We start from the raw sequence: 22,371 nt of genomic DNA on the forward strand, positions 1-22,371 counted from the left end.
ACTCCAAGTACAGGAAACAGCGAAAATGAAGAGTAACAATTAAACTTGATGTCCTCAAGAGAGAAAAAACCGAGGGTGGGTAACGGGAAATTCCCTAGTAAATTAGCGTTAAAGTTGCCAGAAGCGTTCTCCCAACTCATTTTTATCCTACTTAAAACGCATGCACACTTAACACCCTGGGTTATTTTCATTTCTTTTGCAGAAATAAAGGAGGTGGGTTTTGGGGCCGGTTTAATTCTCGCAACTTTTTCTTTCTGGGTGTTTTAGACGGTTCAAGGTTTTGTGTTAACCGAGAACCCTAGATATAGGTCAGGTAGCTGCACTGTTCCAAAACACCTGTTGTTTGAAGTCGTGGATCCGTTCACTGAAGCTTTCTCAATGATACTTGCTTACATTTCTGTTTTTTAAATGAATGTGTGTTTAATTTAATTGACCAACTGGATTCAGCTAACATATGTGGCGCACCATCTCTGTTCATTAGACGCTAGAAGCTGGCCAGGATGCTGGGAGTGGGATAAGAGCCTGAGATTTGGGGAGCGACCACGGAGGACCTTAAGTGAGGGAGAAAACTTGTAAAACTAGCCAAATGCCCAACAAAGGTAGAAAGGAGGCAAGTACAAATTAATACAGGAGCTAGAAGCCCAAGCGAACTACTGGCAGAGAGAACCTAGCGAAGGCTCCGAGGTGCCAGCTGTGTGGGTTTCCATGGAAACGCCTCCCCGAAGGCTCTGCCCTCTCACCACTGAGAGCCAATGAAGGGCGGGGGTGGTTCCAGCGCATGCTCAGGAGGAGTCAGCGCCCGGGTGCACAGCCTCGGGTTGTGGGCGGAGCTGGGGTGCGCGTGCGCCCTCCCGTCCGGCGCACGCGTCTCCCAGCATTCAGTTGGTGCGCGGGCGGCTGGCACCTCAGTCCAGTAGGCTTCGGCGGTTGAGTGGAGGGAGGCTGACGGCTGTTACGCCGACGCAGGCCAGGTGGAGGGAGAGGTCGCCGGTGCACACCCGCCAGCCATGAAGCCCCCCGCAGGTACCGGCCGCCCATTGGTGTTGGCCCCGCTCGCCGGACCCAGGAGCCGCGCGCGCCCTCCCTCGGGGTGGCCCCTGGGGCCTAAGAGCGGAGCCCAGTGACTCTCGAGTGACCCGGGCCCAGGCAGGGGAGGGGGGTCAGCGAGCCCGGAACCCCGAACCCTCGGTTGCCGAATGAATGAACAACTTTAACAGCGCTTCACTCATTCGGCAAACTCCGTGTCGCTTTTGCTGAGGATGGGTCTGGCCCTTGGGTGGACTCTGAGGGAGTTCTAGACGCAGTTCCAGAGCCAGAGACGGACGTTCAACAGGCAAAAATTAAGCGAGGGCTTTAGACAGTCGTCGGTGCCGGGGCTGGTGGTGCTTCTTTAGGGAGGGCGGTCCTGGAGGACTTCTCGGTGGAGGTGGCATTTCACTCAGCCTGGACCCCGTGGGGAGAAGCAGCTGTCCTGCGGGAGGAGCGTCCCAGGTGGTAGGAATCGCGAAGGCAAAGGCGGGGAGGCAAGCGCACCAGCAGGGCGTTTGGAGAGCAACAGGTCATTTTAGCTGGAACACGGCTGGGAGTCCCTTTTATGGGAAGCACAAAGGGGCGCTATGGAAGGGTTGGTTTTCATTTAGGGGAGCGATGCCACCCGCATACTCTGTTTTAGAAAATCGCCCAGGATGTTGAGTGGTGCCTCCTGGAATTTTCTCTTGCCCACCTATCCTCCCTCTGTTCTTTCTGCAGCCCATTTCATGCTGATAATCATAATTACGCTTATTCAGGCCTCAGGGAGGCAGGACTGTTGTCTGCCTTGTTTGCTGCGGGATTGTTAGCTCAGAGACCTGGGACGTAGGTGACAATCAGTAAATATTTATGAAAAGAACGTGCCTGCTCCAAGTTTTCAAATCCTAGTTCCTCCAAAAGGTTTTCCCGACAATTCCACCTGACTCGGACCTCCCGCTTTTCCTGAGCTCCTGGAGCCCTTCTTTACCACCAGATTTAATGCAGACTCACGGTCCCTCTTGTGCAGTTCTTGAAATCCAGAATATTCTGCAAAGATATTCTCTAATTTGAAGCAGTCATTTGGCCAGAAAAATCGAACCTCTATTGAGGTGAAGAGGCTCCCCCCGCCACTTAGTGTGTATCAGTGGAAGTAAGCTGCCCGGCTTTGAACCCCACCTCTGTCGCTTGCTGGCTGTGGCATCATGGCAAACTCAGGATTCCCATCTGTGAAGTGGAGCCACATAGGGTGCAGAGTACAGAACTGCCTGAGAGTTCAGTGAGGTCAAAACACCCTGGAACACACAAGAAGGTTTTCAAGTGACAGCTGTTGTTTTTCTTTTAATTAATTAATTAATTTATTTATTTTTGGCTGCGTTGGGTCTTCGTTGCTGCGCGTAGGCTTTCTCTATTTGTGGCACACGGGGGCTACTCTTCATTGCGGTGCGCAGGCTTCTCATTGTGGTGGCTTCTCTTGTTGTGGAGCACAGGCTCTAGGCGCGCAGGCTTCAGTAGTTGTGGCGCACGGGCTTAGTTGCTCCACAGCATGTGGGGTCTTCCTGGCCCAGGACTCAAACCTGTGTCCCCTGCATTGGCAGGTGGATTCTTAACCACTGCGCCACCAGGGAAACCCGACAGCTGTTGTTATAGGACCACAGTCTTGTATCCAAAAACTCCTGGGGCTAGGGACGTCACAGTAATCAGGATTTACCCCTCTTTTAGAGAAGTAATACATTACAGATGTTCCAGGTTCCATTCAGGGATGTTGGGGGTTCCACCCTGCAGTGCAGTTATTCTTCCAGTGAAACGCAGGTATATGCCGGATGTCCCGCTCAGCACCGCTGACTTCGAGGGCGGGGCCTCTCCTGGGGGCGGTCCTGGCTGCTGTGGGGTATTGAGCAGCGCGCCTGGCCCCACTGAGGCAGGAGCATCACTCCCTAGTGGTGACAACCACAGACGTCCCCAGACATCCCCCAGTGTCCCCTGGGGGCAGGATCACCTTGTGCTCTAGAGGACCAATTGCCCTGTGCATCCCCAGAAAGCCCTGGGGCCTCGCCATCTGTTCTGGGAAACTGTGGGCTCTCCCCAGCCTGTTACTCTGACCCTGATTCCGAGCCTGAAGCAGACACGCCGGGTGTGGGGTTCTGTTTTCTGGGTCCAGCCTGTGCAGGAGATGCCCTGGACGTGGCGGCACCGTGCTCGGCCGTGAACTACCTCCGGTGGGATCTGAGTGCCCAGCAAATCGGGGAGCTCACCACCGAGCTCATCGAGGAGACCAAGCGCGTGTACGACCGCGTGGGCTCCCAGGAGCTCCAAGATGTGTCCTACGAGAACACACTCAAGGCGCTGGCCGACGTGGAGGTGTCCTACACAGGTGAGCCCTGCCCAGACTGGGCAACACCACCTCCTCCCCGGGGGCCCGGTGGAGAAAGGCAGCCTGGGCTGGCCAGCTTGCTCTGTCCCCGAGGGCCCAGAACGGCAGCGTCAGACAGTGTCTGCCAGTTCTCCTCTTGGGGAGCCGGCTCACGTGCCAGCCTTGAAACTGGAGCCCCTTCTCACCCCTGCCCGTGTGCCTGCCCGGGGATCTGTTTGTTTTCTCTGAGCCGCTGAACTTGGTCCCCTTTGGTTTTCTCCTCCCATGGCGCCCTGGGTCCCCTGATACCCTGAGGCGTCCTCATCGCCACCCCGTGGGTCCTTCCCTCTTCGCCTCCACAGTGTGTCTGCTGCCTTTGTATGTCAGATACACAGCTCGCCTCCCAGAGCCCCCTCTGCAGAGGTTGATGAGGCAGAGAACTCCGAGCCGAGGAGACCCCCTGTGCCCGAACCTCTAGAGCAGCTGTTTTTCTGCGAACCATCTAGAATCCCTGAATTCCAGCTGCGGGATTCTCACATGTCCCTGATGCCTCGCCATGCAGGGTCTACTTGCCCCTGGCCTGCAGGCTTAGACTCCAGAGGGTCCGCCCTGGGGGGACCCAGTGTGCCTTGGGCCCAAGGGTGAGGGCTGCGGCTCAGGCAGTGGATGGAGAGCCCGCAGGCTGGCTCTGCCCTCCAGTCCCCTGCTCTGGCGGGGGCGGGACAGGGGTGGCAGGCTCAGTCTCCCCTCTCATTTGTGGCAGGAGGCTCTGGAGGGTGGATGATGCAAATTCCCACCTCGGGAGGGACCCTGCCAGACATGATTTGGTCTCTCCTACTCCACTTCTGTGGCCTTTTCTTTCCATCTCCCCTCAGTAACCTGAGTAATTTTAAAGGAAACTAGAATTGGACCATGGCACTCCCCTCGACCAACTCCGGTGCCTTCCCACTGCCCTGGGGGTCAAGGTGGAAGCCCTCGACGTGGCCTCTGGGGCCCAGCCACGCACCGCCTTGCCCCTCATCCTGCGCCCCGTCTGGGGGCTTCGTGCCAGCCGGGGAGCCCCTCCCTTCTGCGTGGCTGGGCGTCGGGTTCTTTGAGCACAGATTGAGCTCCGCCCAGCGCCCCTTCCTGTGCCCCGTCTCCCCACACCAGCCACCTGGACTAATCCCACACTCTGGTGTTTCGTTGTCATACTCGGTGCAGTAACAGTCTGCAAATCCCAAACGGACAGAAAAGGCTGTTTCTGTCCTTTTCACAGCTTGCTCTCGGGCCACCGGCATGAGACCCGCCCAGAGCCCCACCGTGTTTGGCCTAGTCAGCTGAGCCGGTGACTGCCCTGCAGAGGTTTCCACGCTGCAGCTGACCCACCAGACCTGGGCCATCTCGGTGGCCTGGAACCGTGGAAGCCACCAAACTGTGATGTTAATTCAGGTCTCCCCCATGCAAAGTATATGCTTTTTTAAACACTGCTGTGTTGAGATAGAATTCACATACCACGTAATCTGCTCACTTAAAGTATAGACGTCATTGGTTTTTAATGTATTTAGCATATCCAACCTTCACCACTCTCCAACTCCAGAGCCTTCCATCACCCCAAAAAGAAGCCCCGACCCCATCAGCAGTCACCCCCTGACAACACTAACCCACTGTGACTGTGGATCCTCCTGTTCTGGACGTTTCCCATCAATGGGATCACACACCGTGTGTCCTTCTGTGTCTGGCTTCTCTCACTGAGCATCGTGTTCTCAGGATCCGTCCACGTGTCAGCGAGTGTCGGGGCTTCACCCCTTTTCATGGCTGAGTGATGCCCCCGTGTGTGGAGGGACACGTGTCCAGTCATCTGCTGATGGCGTCTGGGTCGTGTCCACTGTTTGGTTACTACGGATCATGTCATGCTACTGTGATGGCGCGTGTAGAAGTTTTGGGTGGAGGATGTTCCGTTACTCTCAGGTGTGCACCTGGGGGTGGGTCTGCGGGTCATGTGGTGACTCAGCTGAAGCGTGTGCTCTCACAGCCGCCACGCGTTCTGTCTCACGAAGTGTCCACGTGTGCCGTGAAGTGCAAAATCTTTGGTGAGCTGCAGCGTAGCCATGGGCAGCCACGGCTCTTTTCTGGCACCGAGTCCCTTTGGCCTCTTCCGGTCTCATCCTACTCCCTGTTGCGATCCCTCTTGGCTTGGGGTGTCCTGAGCTAAGTTCCTTCTCTTTTGGAATGTGAGTCCCCGAGGACGGGGTAACTGCGCCCATCTCTAGCCTGGGGCTGGCACCCACCCGTTTCCACCCGGGGCCGTTTTCACACCTGTCCTGTCGTCTCCCTGTTTCAGTTCAGAGGAACATCCTTGACTTCCCGCAGCATGTCTCCCCATCCAAGGACATCCGGACAGCCAGCACGGAGGCGGACAAGAAGCTGTCCGAGTTCGACGTGGAGATGAGCATGAGGCAGGACGTGTACCAGAGGATCGTCTGGCTGCAGGTGAGCGCGCGATGGGACCTCTTCAGACTGGGTCGTTCCGCTCCCCGGGCTTTACGAGGTGTCAAGCTGGAGGCAGCCCCGCAGGTGGGCAGTGGGCACCACGGGCTGTGCGCTGGGCCTGGGGAAGGTGGTGAGTTTCACGGTGGGGCCGTTGGACCACAGCAGACGACGTTAGAAACGTGACAAAGACGAGTGGGAGGGAGGAGAGGAAGCATAAAATGCCTTCCCGGGTCCACACGTTACCTCACTTTCCCGACCTTGCTGGGCACACCTAGAGGGGACGTCCAGTCTCCAACGTGAGGTGAGGGACAAGTAACACGTGTGTGCACTTCCTGCCTTCCTGTGGGTGCTCCGTGCAGCCGGCCGAGCACTGCTGCCTGTGTCGGGGGGACCACAGATACTTCTCACGTGGCTGGTGGGTGGTTCTTAGAACCCGCTGATGCGTATCCCTCGGGACCAGGGGAGGCCCCTGGGTGCTTTGTGCAGACACAAGGGCGGGGGCCTCTGAAAGCGCAGGCAGTGCTGCTTTTACCAGAAGTTTTCACTGACAGAATTAATTGTAGGTTCACGTGCAGTTGTAAGAAATGATTCAGAGTGGTCCCGGCTACTTGGCCCCGTTTTCCCCAATGTCACCTTTTGTGAAAGTAAAGTCAGCGTCCCAGCAGGCTCCTGACGTTGACACAACTGCCCGTGTCATCCGCTGCCCTGGGAAGGTCCCCAGCGGCTTTCGGTCTGGGTCTCTTCCCAGTCAGGCGAGCACTTGTGTACAGTTTCTGTGCGGACTTCAGTCTCCATTTCTCTGGGGTAAGTGCCCATGACTGCGGTTGCCGAGTCCTGCGATGGCTGCTTTGTTAGGAAGTTTTGCTTTCTAGGAAACTGGCCAACTCCTTTCCAGAGTGGCTGCACTGACTTGCGCGGCCTCCAGCGATGACTCCCCTGTTCTCTGCTGCCTCGCCAGCACTGGGCACCGTCTCGATGTTTTGCTGCGAGCAGAACTTTGGTTATCTTGTTCTAGGAGAAGGTCCAGAGTGACTCACTGAGGCCAGAGGCGTCGCGGTACCTGGAGCGGCTGATAAGCCTGGGCAGGAGGAACGGGCTACACCTGCCCGAGGAGACGCAGGAGGTGAGCGCCTGGCCTGGGCCCCGTGTGCCTGCCTCTGCCCATCTTTCTGCCGCCTCAACCCCAGGAGGGAAGGTCCACGTGGACCAGCAGTCCCACTGCACCTGCTCTGCCCTCAGTCCTCAGGGTCACAGGGCTTCCCCAGAGCACGGGCGGCGTGGGCCCCTCTCTGCGTCCCGCCTCAGCCCCGCCTCAGCCGGGCCCCCCACCCCCCGTGGCTTTGCTGGGAGGGTCTCAAGGAAGGACCGCCTCCTCCGAGCCCACTCCACCCTCAGCCCCCGCTCCCACAGAGCTTCCGTCCCGACGCCAGGCCCGTGGGGCTCCCATAGCAGCAGCTCTGTGACTGTCGGGTTTCTACGGTTCAGTTTGGACTCCATCTACCCGGAGTCAGAGCCCGCAGGTCAGGGCTCGGCCCACGCCGGCCACAGGTCCACGTCGTCCTTTGCGCTTGTGGCTGACAGGCTGTGTCAGGAGTTCCCACGCGCCCACCCCAAGTTCCATCCGTCGGCTAGCGTGGCCCCCCAGAACACAGGCACCCAGTCCACGGTCCGGACCACCGGGTTATCATAAGGAGCAGCCAGGTGGCTGGAGGAGGTGTGGAGGCGTGGGGCGGGGCCGGGGCTTCCGGGCCACCTGCAGGCGCCCACCCGGCAGCTCTCTGAGCCCCGAGTTTACCGAGATTTTGTTCCATGAGCACGATTACATCGTTGGCCATGAGCCACTGATTCACGCTGCAGCCGCTGTCCCTCTCCCCTCCCAGGAGGTGGGCAGGCAGTGGGGCTGTAAGATGCACCCCACCCTGTGGCTTTAGGTTTAGGAGCTGTGTGCCAGGACTGGGGGCCAAGATCCGACGCGTTTCTCCCGTAATTCACAGCGCGGATCCCGCTGGGCACAGAGGCTGGGGGTGATGGGAGGCTGACAAGCGCGTCCGCCTTCATCCCCTCCCTCCTCTTTGGGCTGAGCCTTGTGGCCACGCAGGTTCCCAGTGGGCCCAGCCCCCCGGGGCCTGTCCCTTCAGGTCCTTCCAGTTACCTGACACCCCTCTGCCCCCAACGTGGACCCCAGAGCCCTCAGCTCTTCCCACCCCTGGTCCAGCAGGACGGGGTCCCCGCAGCGCCCTGGACAGGTGGGCGATGGGCAGCCCGGCCCCTCCCGGGAGGCAGCCTCGTGGGGTGGGGAGGGGGCCGGGCACGGCGAGCCACCCATGGTCGAGCGCGTCACCTCGGTGGGGGGCGTGTGGCGCCGTGGCTGCTCGCGTCTTGACCTCTGGGATCAGACCCAGCTCTGCCACCAACCAGCTGGGTCCCCGGAGGCCGGTCACTGGACCCCGTTGTCCCTGTTCACCCTCTGCAACGTGCGTGCCCCGAGGACCCCCTCACAGGTGGTCGTGAGCGCTGACCGAGTCGGTTTGTGTGGAGGACAGAGAACAGTGAGGCCAGCAGATGAGGAAAGAGCTTGTCAGTCGCGGTTCTGGGCAGGGGCCCGCCTCGTCACCTAGGGCCTCCCGGGAGCACGAGGGTTCGGCAGCAATGAGGGGAGGGGTGGCTGGGGACTGGAGCCTGAGGTGTGCGTCCCCGGGAAGGAGCAGCTCAGGATCGGCTAGAATGATCCGGGGCTCTGGGCCTACCCAGGGTGATGAGCGCGGGGGGACGGTGGCCCCGAGTGTGGGAGCCCTGTACAGAAGGGGCTGGGGTGCATCCCTGCGCTGGCTGGTTTGCATCAGAAAGTGACAGAAGCGGTTAATGCAGGTACCAGGCCCGACCCAGGGCTCAGCGACAGTTCTCGTTACTCAAGAAAAACGCTGTCCCGCTTCGGCCGGTGCTGTGCCTTGTGGTGGAGGAAACCGGGACTCGGAGGACTGTGGGACCCCAGCTTCCAGGGTGGGCTGGGCGCGGGGGCCCCGAAGTCCTGCGGAGCGGCAGGCGCGTGGAGCTTCGAGGCTGGGGGAGCCGAGGGTGTGCACGCTGGGGCTGCGCAGACCGCCTTGACACTTGAGAACCACTGGCCGGAGGGACCACGGGGACGCCCGGGGAGGAGGGCGCCCAGGAGAGGCGGCCTGCTGGCGCGGGGCGAGGTCCTCAGTGCCGCCCCACCCTCCCAGGGCGCCCTGTGCTCCTGCCCAGTCGTGGCCCTTGGGGCCGTGAGGCTGCAGGGAGGCCAGTGTCTGGCACGGCGCCTGCTGCCTGCAAACGCCCGGCGTCCCTCGGGCTGCTTCTGAGCCAGGCGTGCCCGACGAGCCCCTGCTCCTGGCAGAGCCAGCGGGCACGCTCCCCCAGCGCCCCTCCTGTCCTCCGACAGGCATGGCTGTTCAGCCCGGGAGCGGGGCGGGCGCGCTGAGTCCTGGGCCGGGCAGGGGGTGCAGCCTGGGCAGGTCCTCAAGGCGTCCCTCCTGCTGCTGGCCCGGCAGGGGCCCCAGGGAGCCGGTGCCTTTCTCTGCACCCCACGTCGCTCCCTCCCCCAGGCTGGTCCATTTCTCCCTGTTTCTGAAAACCAGATAGACCCTGAAGGGACAGAAACTTAGCTCCTTTGAAATGGCTGAAGCTTAGGCTGTCACCTTGGGGTAACTCCTGTGGAGGGTCCTAACAGTTAGGACCCGAGGCCCTTTCTCTCCCATCTCCCTCCTCTCATCCGCCTCTTCTCCCTTAACCCCGCTCCGTGCCCCCGCCCCCCGATCTCACGGCCGTCTTCTTCCTTCAGAAAATCAAGAGCATCAAGAAGAAGCTGAGTCTCCTGTGCATCGACTTCAACAAGAACCTGAACGAGGACACGACCTTCCTGCCATTCACGCGCGAGGAGTTGGGTGCGTGCGGGCCCCGCGCGGGGGTGGAGAGGCGTCCGTGTGCCCCTGACCCCCGGGAGGGCCTTCTTCCGCGGGGGTGCTCAGAGTGTTTGGGTCCCAATGTTCTGGATCCTTCCTTGGGGGCGGTTGCGGTCTGTCTACCGAGATTCTGCCCCAAAGGGAGTTGTCCCCCAAGACCCCACCCCCACCCTGCTCTCTGTGATGTTTCTTTAATCTCACAGGGTCCTCCCCAGCCTGACCAGGCGTGGGGTCTTGAAGGGCTGGGGCCTGGGCGGCTTTTGCAACTTCTGCCCTCTTCCTCGAATGCTTTATTTTGAAAACTCACACCTGTAGGGAAGTGGCAAGAATAGCACCAGGGAGACCCCATGTGCTCCCCGGGCCCGGCCTCCCTACGTGGATGCCGTGTGTGCTGTTCCTGCGCCAGGGCCTCCGGACATGTCTCTAGGAGCAAGGGCACCTCCTGAGTCCCCGGGTGCAGGCAGCCCTCGGGAAGCAGAGCGTGGAGCGGTCCCCCAAGCCGTCCCGATGGCAGTCTTTATGTTTCTGGCCCCATCTGGCTTGAGCCAGGCCTCAGGCATTGCATTTAGTTCCTGTCTCTCCAGGCTCCTTCCCTGCTGATCGGTTCCTGAACCTTTTACAAACTTGCTTCCGTCTTGCCCACGCTGATAGTTTTGCAAAATCTAGGCCAGGTGGGCAGCGGCCTGTCAGTTCTGCCCGGGGTTCAGATGGGGCTGAGCATCGTTACCGGTTCTGTGTAACAGGCTGTTGCATAAGATGTGACACCTCGTTTGCCTCTGGGCGGGTGGGTTTTGGGGACACCCACGGATGCACGCTGACCCAGGCAGATGCTTCAGGTCCATCACGCCAACCTCTGCTGCCCTAACTTCTGGTCCCCAACCCCCTGTCCCGGGCAGCAAGACCCAGGTGGCTCCTGGGGTTCACGGGCCAAAGGGTGATCCCGGGCCTCCGGAAACTGGCAGCTGAATCTGCTGGCACAAGCTGTCCTGTGGGGCTGCTTTCCCCCCATCTGTCCAGCCCAGGGGCCCTGCTGTCATGGCCCGGCCTCCCGGGCGAGAGGGTGAACTCCAGCTCCATGCAGCAGACATTCAGAGCCCTGGTGACCTGTCTCACAGGGCTGGGGTGGCGGCTGGACATGTGTGGCCAGCCTGGTGGGGTTTGACCCCGTCTGCAGTTTCAGTTCCAGCTGAGCAGGAGCCTCGCTGGGTTATTTTCTCCGGTTGTGGAAGGATCCCTGGTGTCATTTTACAGAAACATAGATGGTGTGTTCTTTCTCTGTTTTCTCCCTGCTTCCTGTCCTTCCTCTCTCGCCCTCTCTCCCTCTCCCTCCCTCCCTCTCTTTCTCTACCTCTATCCCTCTCCTTCCCCCTCCCCCCTCCTTCCATCTCCCTCCCTTCCCCTCCTCCCTCTCCCCCTCTCCCTCCCTCCCTCTCTCCATCCCCTCCCTCCCTCTCTCAAGAGAGAGTCATACACACACATAACACTTTGGTTTCTTTCCCTAAATCTCAGTCCTAAGGCAATTTTCTCTAGGCGTCTTCTCTGTAAAGGCGCTATTCTCCGTTCACAGTCAGTCATTTCTCCAGAGAAGCTTGGAGGTTTGTTCCTCTCATTTGTTTTCACCCACTAGTCCTGTGTAATATCTTAGTTTGTATCTTCTTGTAAGTCAGAACTCACCCCCACTGCCCCACCCCACCCCCCAGTACTTGCTGACCAGTGTCTTTGTATGTGTGGGCTTCCAGGTCCTGGTCTTCCTGGTGGGGTGCGGTCCCCTGCTGTCATCACTTACTTAGATGCTCATTGTCCCAGTGTGGCCTCGAAGAGCCCCTCAAGTGGACGTGTCCCTGTGATTCTTCAAGCACCTGCTATTTGACACAGGGTGGGCCGGGCTCACTTTGTCCTCTCCCTGGCCCAGCCCGGCCTGGCCCTGGTGGGATAGTCAGAACGAAGGTCTGGCTGCTGGGTGTGCGCCCAGATGCTGGGAGCTATTGCTTCTAGGCCCCCTCAGCTGACGAGAGCTGTGTGCACACACGCGCGCAGACACACATCCATGAGTGCCTACCAGTGCCTTCAGCTCAGGTCGAGCATCTAGGGATTCGCCTCGTGGCACCCCTTCCATGCTTTCACCACCTTGTCCAACAGTGAGAACCGGCTCCTGGGTAAGTGTGAGGCTGAGAGAGAGTCACAGGGTCTTCCAGTCCCAGTAGGGAGGAAGAGCCGGTTCGGGGCGAGGGTGGCTCTCCCTCAGCTGTTGCTTGTTGGGTTAGGGTTAGAGTCACGGGCACACCTGTCGGGGCCTGCCGAGACGGCCCACCTGAGGGGGATCCTCTAGGGTTCCTCCACCCCTCCCTCAGCTCCCAGGCCCCAGGCCCCAGGCCCCAGGGCTGAGCTGGGTGGCGAGGCTGGGGCATGAGGGGTGGTGGCCTTGCATCGCCCAGGCTGTGAGGCACAGGTCCCTGGAGGTTTTAGTCTGAGGGCGATGCACCCGGGTCTCCATGCTAAGAGGACAGGCCAGGTTGGAGGCCAGCCATTGCAGCAGTGCTGACAGCTGGGATGGGGCGGGGGCACCGCCCAGTCAGGGCTGCCTGGCGGGTTCTGCCTTCCACTGGTGCCATCCACCCAGAAAGGACACAGAGGAGACGGCAGCCCATGCCATCCCGGGGTGGATGCCGTCCTGGGCTGGAGCCTGTCCTGGGGTGGACGCCGTCCCAGGGTGGACACTGTCCCGGGTGGACGCTGTCCCAGGCTGGAGCCTGTCCCGGGGTGGACGCTGTCCCGGGGTGGGCACTGTCCCGGGTGGACGCTGTCCCAGGCTGGAGCCTGTCCCGGGGTGGACATCGTCCTAGGGTGGACACTGTCCCGGGGTGGGCACTGTCCCGGGGTGGAGCCTGTCCCGGGGTGAACGCCGTCTGCAGGTGCAGGCTGGCCTGGGTGGAGCTGAACATAGCTTTTCCTCCCCGAGGGCATCTTGATGAGGAGAGCAGCAGCTGTCTGAGGCGGGAGAGCCCTTGACGTGGCTCCTTTGGGTGCAGAGGTGGGAAGTGGGCGTTTGGGTAGGCCGCACCGGGCACTGTGCTCACTGCTGGCTCCCATTCCTCACTTCCCACGCGGGAGGGACGCCCTCCCTTCCCACCTGGGTCGGGCAGCCCACGGGGTCCTTTCAGAGCTCCCCGATTTGGCTCCCACAGGAGGGCTCCCTGAGGATTTCCTGAACTCGCTGGAGAAGACCGAGGATGAGAAGTTGAAGGTCACCCTCAAGTACCCGCACTACTTCCCCCTCCTGAAGAAATGCCACGTGCCCGAGACCAGGAGGAAGGTGGAGGAGGCCTTCAACTGTCGGTGCAAGCGGGTGAGGAGCCCGCCTCTGCCGGCTCAGTGCCCGGAGGGGCCCACGAGCTCGCTCCGCCCCTAGCAGGTGTCCGGGGGTCTGCCTCCATCCCCCAGGCTCCCCGGGGCAGGGGTCTGAGCCTCTTCCTGAGCTCGTGCTTCTGCTCCCTCGCTCTCGAGCCTTAGCCTCAGGTCCTCTCCCTCTCGGGTGTTGCCGGATGCCCGAGGAGCTCGGATTCACAGAGGTCCCCCCCATCCCCTCTCTGTGCCTAGCATGTGGGCCTGGCCTTCTCGCTGTGGCCCGGGCACGGCCTTGACATTCAGACATCGGGTTCTGCAAGGACACTTGTGTTTGGTCCATACTGCGTGTGGCTGCAGTCTGCTTCTCCCATTTAGCATCTTCAGTAGATGGGGGCTGTGCATGAGCCCTTCATCTTCCCCGCAGACACCACTGGTGCTCGCTCGGCCTCGCGGGGGATGCGGGGGGCACGGGGGACAGTCCTGTGTCCCCGCCTTCTCGGCCTGCAGACAGGCCACGTTGGTCCTGTGGTGACTGGGGGCTCCCAGGAGAACCCCACCGCAGAACCGGAGAGGTGGCCCCCGAGAAGGTGGCGTACGCCTGGGGCCGGGCCTCATCCGTGAGCCACGGGCCACCTGCAGCAACAGGTGTCTCACCGTCCAGGGGCTGGGTGTTCAGGCGCCGTGGGGTTGAGCTGCTGTCTGCACGGCAGCCGTGTTTGTCTTGTTGAGCCCGGGGAGGCCCCTTGGTGGCTCCTGGAGAGCTTGGCCGCATTGCTTCCCGCCCTTGGCCTTACAGCCCATCACGGTTCACGATCTTTCTGGTTCCGAAGGACCTGTCTATAAAGACCACATGGTAGGACAGCACCAAAGTGTCTAGAAATCTGGGCCAGGAGGAGGAGGGAGGGGTATTGGCTGTGCGCGCCAGCGGCCTGAGAGCCCTGCCCACCTGCAGAGACCTGGCCCGGGGCCCCACGGGGAGGGCATGGCCCATGGTCCCCAGCACCGGCCGTCTCTGGGTTCCAGGAGAACTGCGCGATCCTTGGGGAGCTGGTGAGCCTGCGGGCCCAGAAGTCCCGCCTGCTGGGGTTCAGCACGCATGCCGACTACGTGCTGGAGATGAACATGGCCAAGACCAGCCAGGTGGTGGCCACTTTCCTAGGTAACCCTGCCTCCCCCTGGGGCCCAGTGGGGAGCGGGGTCAGGCGGACCTGGACTGGACGCGGTGCTGCCTGAGACCCCACTGTGTCAGCCTGGGGGTCACCTTCCCAGACCCTTCATTATGCCTCGAGGGGCACGGGGTTGGGGGCGGCTGGGGAGCCGCCCCAGGGACGTAGCCGAGCCTCTCCCCTTCGCCCACAGATGAGCTGGCCCAGAAGCTGAAGCCCCTCGGGGAGCAGGAACGGGCCGTGATCCTGGAGCTAAAGGAGGCCGAGTGCCAGAGGCGGGGCCTGCACTTTGACGGGCGCATCAACGCCTGGGACATGCGCTACTACATGAACCAGGTGGAGGAGACGCGCTACCGCGTGGACCAGAACCTGCTCAAGGAGTACTTCCCCATGCAGGTGGTCACGCGCGGGCTGCTGGGCATCTACCAGGAGCTGCTGGGGCTGACCTTCGACCTGGAGGAGGGCGCCACCGTGTGGCATGAAGATGTGACGCTCTACACGGTCCGGGACACGGCCTCGGGCAAGGTCATCGGCAAGTTCTACCTGGACCTCTACCCTCGGTGTGTGCTTGGGGGAATGTGTCGGCCATGGGCCGGGGATCCTCTGCGGAAGCTGGGCCTCACCCCGCGTCCCTCCCCAGGGAAGGGAAGTACGGGCATGCGGCCTGCTTCGGCCTGCAGCCCGGCTGCCTGCGGCAGGACGGGAGCCGCCAGATCGCCATCGCGGCCATGGTGGCCAACTTCACCAAGCCCACGCCCGACGCACCCTCCCTGTTGCAGCACGATGAGGTGGAGACCTACTTCCACGAGTTTGGGCACGTGATGCACCAGCTCTGCTCCCAGGTGGGTGCGGGCGCGGGGCTGCGGGCAGGAGCGGGGGAGGGCCCAGGCACGCATGGTCCTCAGGCATGTCCTCGCCGCGGGATTCTTCAGCCGACGTCACCCCGGACGTGGCAACGCCCTCGGTGTCAGCTTCCATCGTCAAACCCCACTCACTGAGCAGGTAAACAACGGAAATGGATGTCCTGGAGGCTCTGGAGGCTGGAAGCCACTGATCAAGGTGTCAGGGCTGGTTCCTTACATGTTAAATACATGTACTCAAGAGTTGCCTTTAAAAAAGAAAAGAAAGGAACGTTGCCTGCAAGTCTGGTGACAGCCAGTGATGAGAACCAGAGGGAAGGCTCTGGGGCCGGGAACGCCGCGCCCAGTGAGGCCCTGGGGCTGCTGCCAGTCTCGGTGGAGGCTCAGCAAGTCCCAGTGACTTCCCCACGTGGGACCCCCAGCTGAGCGGCCGGGCCCAGGACCCACTGCTTGCTCAGTCTTCCTGCGGTCAGCCCTCCGTCCCGAGAGCGATGCTGTCACAGGCTGCACCGGAGCACATGGGGACAGTTCACTGAGCTGTGCAGCCGTCACTACTGCCATGTTTTGGAACATTTTCATCACCCCGAAAGTGTCCCACATGCCCTTAGCTATCACTCCCTCCCCAGCCCATGACAACCAGGAACCCACTCTCTGACTCTGTGGATCTACCTGTTCTGGACGTTTCCCATCAGTGGAGTCACACCCTGTGGGTCCTTCTGTGTCTGGCTTCTCTCACTGAGCATCGTGTTCTCAGGGTCCGTCCACGTGGTAGTGAGTGTCAGGGCTTCACCCCTCTGTGTGGCTGAGGGATGTCCCCGTGTGTGGAGGGACCTCTTATTACTAGTATGTTTATGAGCAGAAGGTTTTGACTTTGAAGTTCAGCCTATTAACTGTTTTCTTGCACGTTTTGTGTCCTATGGAAAAAATCCTTCTCTAACCCGAGGTACTGAGTTTCTCCTGTCTAGTTTCTTCTGCCTTTTCTGCCTAGAAGTTTTGTAATCAAGCCTTTAATTTTGTTGTTGTCCACTATGGTGGAGTGTTGTCTGTGGTGTGAGGCTGGGGGTCACCCTCTGTCACCACGTTGTCGCCACCGATCCCCACGCAGCCACATGTGATGTGTGTTTCTGTTTAAAGACACCTGGTCTGATAGCAATTGTTGATTCACTCACGGCGGGGTTGTAACCCTCGCCTGAAGGAAGCTCGTCTGACACACGCACTGTCCCCGTGAGCACGTCACCGCCCTCCTGCACTTGGGACACCGGCCAACACTTCAGCTCTATGCTCGGAGCCATGTCGAGCAGAGAAATCACCCCAGAAACACAAAAATGCACACATTGGAGCATTCAGCAGACCGTGAGAAGGACGCTAGTTTGCAACTGGGGCTTGGAACCGGAAGTTGGGGGTCAAGTGACCCAGGAGTGAGGAGGCAGCGTCTGCCCTGCTCCCTGGGGCCTGGGAAGGACATGCCGGGGTCACTGGGCTCGTGTGGACCCACACCTGCCGGGCCTGGGTTCCAGCCGCACTCCGTCAGGCGCCGTGTATTCAGGAAGAATTTCAGGCACGAAAGAGGAGCAAAGAGCGCCTGCCAACGGCCGCCATCCGGTTGCGCCGTGTCCGCACCTTTGCCTCCTGGGTGCGGGGCTTTGGCTGGAGAGTGTTGGCTCCGTGGGTGGGGAGGGGGCGCGGTGATCCACGGGGTGGCGGGCTCTCTGCACCCCTGTGTTCCGGGCAGGTCTGGGGTCCGGGTGGGCCCTCCTGCAGCTCCACAGCCTGCCTTGCAGGCCGAGTTCGCCATGTTCAGTGGGACACACGTGGAGCGGGACTTCGTGGAGGCACCTTCGCAGATGCTGGAGAACTGGGTGTGGGAGGTGGAGCCACTGCTCAGGATGTCCCAGCACTACCGCACGGGCAGCGCCGTCCCCCAGGAGCTGCTGGACAAACTCATCAAGTCCCGGCAGGCCAACACAGGTGCGGCCGGGCCAAGGGAAGGGAAGGGGGCTCCCAGACCGCCCGGCTGGAGAGGGCGGCCTGGAGACAGAGCCAGTCCCACGTCTCCTTCCTCCTGCCCCCCAGGCCTCTTCAACCTGCGCCAGATCGTCCTGGCCAAGGTGGACCAGGCCCTGCACACGCAGACGGCCGCAGACCCAGCCGAGGAGTATGCCCGCCTCTCCCAGGAGATCCTCGGGGTCCCAGCCACGCCAGGTAGCCACGCGCGAGGCAGGCCCACCTTAGGGGTTGGGGTGGCGGCCACTGCCCGGGTCAGGAAGATCGTCTAGTGGTGTGTGAAGGGGGACCGACCGACACCCTCCGGCCGAGGCCGTCGGACCTCTGGCCTCTTCCCGCCTCGGTTCTTGGGCTGGTCCCTCCCTCTGTGGCCCGTGGAGGCCAAGGGTGGGGTGGGCGGCTCAGCAGGTGCTTTCTGGAGAGCCTGGAAGGGGCAGGAGAGGGCTTCATACCCCGGACAGAACGCATCCACAGGTTTGCACGTGCATGTCGGTGTGGACACGCGGTTCACTCCCTCGTGAGCGCTTTAATCCGTGCTCTCCCCGTGGCGGAGGGCGAGCCCTGATTCACCCCTCAGAGCCTCGGCAGCTGACCTTGTAAGAGGCTTAGAGGTGAACCCTCATGAGCTTCAGCAGAAAGTGGGCAAAGATTTATTTGTGTCCCTCCACTGAGTTGCCCGCAAGGTCCCTGTTTTCTTGAAGTGTTGGGCCAATTCTCCCTCTAGTGGCAGGGGTCTCAGACAGGGCTGCTTTGAGGCCCCCGCTCTCGGGAAGGGGCACTGAGGGGCCAGGGGGCCGGGCAGGAGCCTCTCCACGTGTGTCCCAGGGACCAACATGCCCGCGACCTTCGGCCACCTGGCAGGCGGCTACGACGCCCAGTACTATGGCTACCTGTGGAGTGAGGTGTACTCCGCGGACATGTTCCACACACGCTTCAAGCAGGAGGGCGTCCTGAGTGGCAAGGTGAGAGGCCGGCCTGCTGCGCAGACCAAGACCGCGGTCCTCGGCCTGGGCCTAGATGCCTGTGCCACCCGCCTGGGCCTGCCCGGCCCTGAGGACCCTGCCCTGGTCCTCCTGCTCCCCTGCCCTTTGTTCAGCCACAGCAGAGGTGGCTACACCCACACCCCCAGATCCCCTCCCTTGGGTGCTGCTGGCCCCTGGAGCCACGGGTGGGGCTACTCCACCCTCCTGCAGCCCCGCCCCCTCTCGGCAGGTGGGCATGGACTACAGAAGCTGCATCCTGAGGCCGGGCGGCTCCCAGGACGCCAGCGTCATGTTAAGGCTCTTCCTGGGTCGGGACCCCAAGCAGGACGCCTTCCTCCTGAGCAAAGGGCTGCAGGTTGAGGACTGCGAGCCGCCAGCCTGCTGACGGCACGGGGTTCTGCCCACCCCAGTGGGCCGGGTGCCTTAGTGCCCCACCGGGGCAGGGGAGGGGCCGCGTGTCCCCCCAGCCCCTGAGTCCCCGGCAGCCGGCCTGGGCCAAAAGTCTCCACCTGGATGTGTCTAGAGAGCCTGGCGTCAAGGCTCCCACTTGTTGCACTAATACAGCCCCTTCCTGGGGAGCTTTCCTGGTTAAAACACGGTTCTTTGAAACGGAGGCATTAAAAAAAAGGCTCCAGTCCTGGTCTCTGACTGCCATCCCTTCCACCACAGGAGTGGCATGGGGGCCATCACTCTGGCGGGAGTTCTGACCTTGGTCGGGGATCGGCCCTGGGGCCGTTGAAGGCTGCTCTCCGCTGGTGACGTGTCTGGGTCACTGGGAGACGGCTGAGCTGTGGGGTGAGTTCAGGCGGGGATGGCCCCCCCACCCTCGCCGGGCCGGCTCTCCAGTGACGTGGTGTCAGTCTCCTGCCAGCCTCTCGCCCGTCACTGTTTGGCATGTCGGGGGCTGTGATTGGCGGGAGCTGGTTCTGGCGGTGGGCACAGCTGCGGGGAGCCCGGCCGTGGCTGGCCCTGTCCCCGTGCCCTGTCCTGCTCACGGCCGGCCGGCTCTGCTCCCTCTGGTCACCGGCAGTTCGTGAAGTCTGGGCCACAGCAAGGGGCTGTCTTTCTGGGTCCTAGCAGTTCTTCCCAAAGGCCTTAGAAGTGTTTTTTGGTGGCAGTAGGAATTCAGAGAGGGTGCTGCACCACTGGAGCGGGTAGGGTGGGCTGGACCGTCCTGTGTGTCCTTCCCTGGCCTTTGAGCTCCTCGGGAGCCCTGCCTCCGGCCCTTTGTCCCCACAAAGGACGCCAGGCAGCGGAGCGAGGGCGCGGGCAGCGCCCTGACCTTCTCCCTGGGGCCCAGGCGGGCAGGCCGTGCCACGCTCTGTCCTCCCCTCAGCCCGCCCGCCCGTTCTCACCCGCCCTGGGCCAGTCGGCTGTGGACCAGGCTGTGGTGTCTGCCCTTCTGCAGCACTGGCTCAGCTCTCTGCACCCACTTCTGTGCCTTCTGTGTTCTGGGCTGGTCGCTGGCCCAGAGCCAGTGGGTGGGTGCCCCGTGGCCAGGAGGGCTGTTCGTATGAATTACCTGGGGCTCGAAAAGGAGCACAACCTGCCTTCCGTCCGGGCACCTCTCGATGGATATGGAAGTGGCGTGTCGGGGCCTGGGGGCTGCTCGTCTTCCTCTGCACCGAGCCCCCAGACGGTCCCCAGCTGATGCAAAATCCAGGTGTGGCATTGGCACCCCAGCTGTGTGCTGGGCAGTCCGTTGCAGGAGCCACAGGCCTCGGGCCGGTGGGCCACAGGGTTCCCAAGCGGGCAGATCAGGACCGAGAGGGTGAGGCCTTTCCCCAGGTCCAGGGCCCAGACTGAATGCCGGCTGGAGGCCCATCTGCTCACTGCCCACCCCCCAGCCCCCGCCCTCGCACCAGCCCCCAGCGCTGAGCTCAGGTGTTTGATGCCCAGGCTCCGTGGTCACTGAAGGACTTGGAAGCAGGTTGCCCCACAGAGGCTGTTGTTCTCAGAGCCCTGGGCAGGGGGCAGGGAGGACAGGCACAGAACCTTGCTGGGGTGTGGTCGCCAGGGCAGCCGGAGCAGCCTCCACACAGTAAGTAAGGGCATCTCACCAAAAGCAGTGCATTTCTCCAGCCGCCCTGGGAGCTGAGCTCAGGTCCTGGCGCAGGAAGGGCCAGCGGTGCAGCTGTTACCTGTCACTAGGGGGTCGTGCCACCTCTTAGATCCTCCCCCTGTCCCCTTCAGGGGTTGCGACAGGACCCCTGCAAATCGGGTTGTCACTCCTCCCCATCCCCTACCCCTCCTCCATGAGGGTGGAAGGAACACATTTTTAAAAAGGATGGAGTTTGGGCTTCTGGTGGCACAGTGGTTAAGAATCCGCCTGCCAATGCACGGGACACGGGTTCGAGCCCTGGTCCGGGAAGTTCCCACATGCCGTGGAGCAACGAAGCCTGTGCGCCGCAACTACTGAGCCTGAGCTCTAGAGCCCGCAAGCCACAACTACTGAGCCTGCGTGCCACAACTACTGAGCCTGCGTGCCACAAATACTGAAGCCCACGCACCTGGAGCCCTTGCTCCGCAACAAGAGAAGCCACTGCACTGAGAAGCCTGCACACCGCAATGAAGAGTAGCCCCTGCTCACCGCAACTAGAGAAAGCCCGCGCGCAGCAGTGAACACCCAACACAGCCAAAAATTTATTTATTTGTTCATTTAAAAAAATTGATGAAACAAGCGTCTATCCAGGGATGGTTCGATACAAAAAATCTAGTCCCTCCACACGCGGGAGCATCGCTTCGCCGTGAAAAGGAGAGAAACACTGACACTCGTTTACAACGTGGATGGACCTTGAGAACACGATGCTCAGTGAGAGAAGCCAGACACAGAAGCAAGCTGTGACGTTAATTGTAGGTGTCAACTTGACCGGGCTGAGGAACGTCTGGATAGCTGGTAAAACATTTCCGGGTGTGTCTGTGCAGATGTTTCTGGAAGAGATTAGCATTTGATTCAGTAGACTGAGAGATCCGCCCTCACCCATTTGGGTGTCATCCGACCCATCAAGGGCCCAAGTGGAACAAAAAGACAGCAAAAGGGCAAGTTCCTTCTCTCTTCTTGAGCTGGGACGTCCCTCTCTTCCTGACCTGGAGCTCCTGGTTCTCGCGCCCTTGGCCTCGGACTGAATCACACAGAGCCCTCCATAATTGTGTGGCCAATTCCTATGGTAAACCTCTGCTATGCTCTGTTTCTCTGGAGAACCCTGACTGCTGTGGCCACAGTGTCTGATTCCGTGCATGTGAAATGTCAGAAGGTAAATCCGTAGACGAGTGGTTGCCAGGGCTGGGACTGTAGGGGGCTTGGGGGTAATGGCGCAAGTGTAAGGGGTTTCATTTTCTGGCCGATGATCATTTTTTTGTTTTGGCCACACCGCCCAGCTTGCGGGATGTATCTTATTTCCCCAGCCAGGGATTGAACCCAGGCCCTCAGCAGTGAAAGTGCCAAGTCCTAATCACTGGACCACCAGGGAATTCCTGATAATGTTCTAGAATTGATGGTGGTAATGACTGCACAACTCTTTAATTTACTAAAAAAACCCACTGAATTGTGTACTTTTAAAGGGTGCACCTTAATATGTGTACATTATATCTCAAATTTTAAAAATAAATATCAGGGGGCTTCCCTGGTGGCGCAGTGGTTAAGAATCCGCCTGCCAGTGCAGAGGACACGGGTTCAAGCCCTGGTCCGGGAAGATCCCACATGCCGCGGAGCAGCTAAGTCTGTGTGCCACAACTACAGAGCCTGCGAGCCACAACTACTGAAGCCCGTGCACCTAGAGCCCGTGGTTCACAACAAGAGAAGCCCCTGCAATGAGAAGACCGTGCACCGCAACTAGAGAAACCCCGTGCACAGCAACGAAGACCCAACTCAGCCAAAACTAAATTATCAAAAAATTATATATATATATCAGGGGTTCAGGGAACCTGACGTCTGTGCACAGATCCTGGCCGGCCCTAGAGGTGTGGGGAACCAGCTTCGCGGGAGACAGAGGGCCCCTGGCAGCCTTGGGGAGAGCAGGCAGCCCACACGGGCCCATGAAGGAGCCTGGATGCACAGCTGCCTGGCCGCGAGTCTTTAAAAAATGACAAAAATTAACTTAGGCCGAGTGCAAAAAACTCGCCCCACGAGGGAGTACAAAGCGATTCCCTGGACTTCCTGGCGGTCCAGTGGTTAGGACTCCGAGCTTCTACTGCAGGGGGCACAGGTTCGATCCCAGGTCAGGGACATTCCATGTGCCGCGGTAC

General features: G+C 60.7%; 1 protein-coding gene across 2 annotated transcripts; it reads left to right on the forward strand.

Annotated features, from left to right (window-relative positions):
* The first annotated feature begins 854 nt into the window (after positions 1-854).
* Positions 855-18,750, forward strand: THOP1 (thimet oligopeptidase 1). Of its 2 annotated transcripts, none has more exons than XM_024740110.1 (13): positions 855-1,023; positions 3,167-3,379; positions 5,682-5,830; positions 6,846-6,953; positions 9,648-9,750; positions 12,954-13,114; positions 14,137-14,272; positions 14,473-14,839; positions 14,920-15,121; positions 16,921-17,107; positions 17,213-17,341; positions 17,969-18,105; positions 18,356-18,750. In XM_024740110.1, exons 1-13 carry the CDS (start codon positions 1,008-1,010, stop codon positions 18,509-18,511), a joined length of 2,064 nt encoding a protein of 687 aa, XP_024595878.1. In that variant the 5' UTR covers positions 855-1,007; the 3' UTR covers positions 18,512-18,750. The 2 variants fall into 2 exon arrangements, with proteins under 2 accessions (XP_024595878.1, XP_024595879.1); XM_024740111.1 differs by having other exon boundaries at positions 890-1,023; positions 18,005-18,105.
* Positions 18,751-22,371: the final 3,621 nt, after the last annotated feature.

This window comes from Neophocaena asiaeorientalis, unplaced genomic scaffold, assembly GCF_003031525.2.
Source record: "Neophocaena asiaeorientalis asiaeorientalis breed wild unplaced genomic scaffold, Neophocaena_asiaeorientalis_V1.1 scaffold469, whole genome shotgun sequence".
NCBI classification, from domain to species: domain Eukaryota; kingdom Metazoa; phylum Chordata; class Mammalia; order Artiodactyla; family Phocoenidae; genus Neophocaena; species Neophocaena asiaeorientalis.

Bases quoted from the DNA above. Each gene is read 5' to 3' on its own strand.
- THOP1 (XM_024740110.1), top strand. The intron at 14,273-14,472 runs GTAACCCTGCCT...CTTCGCCCACAG, and splicing joins GGTGGTGGCCACTTTCCTAG to ATGAGCTGGCCCAGAAGCTG. The intron at 18,106-18,355 runs GTGAGAGGCCGG...CCCTCTCGGCAG, and splicing joins AGGGCGTCCTGAGTGGCAAG to GTGGGCATGGACTACAGAAG.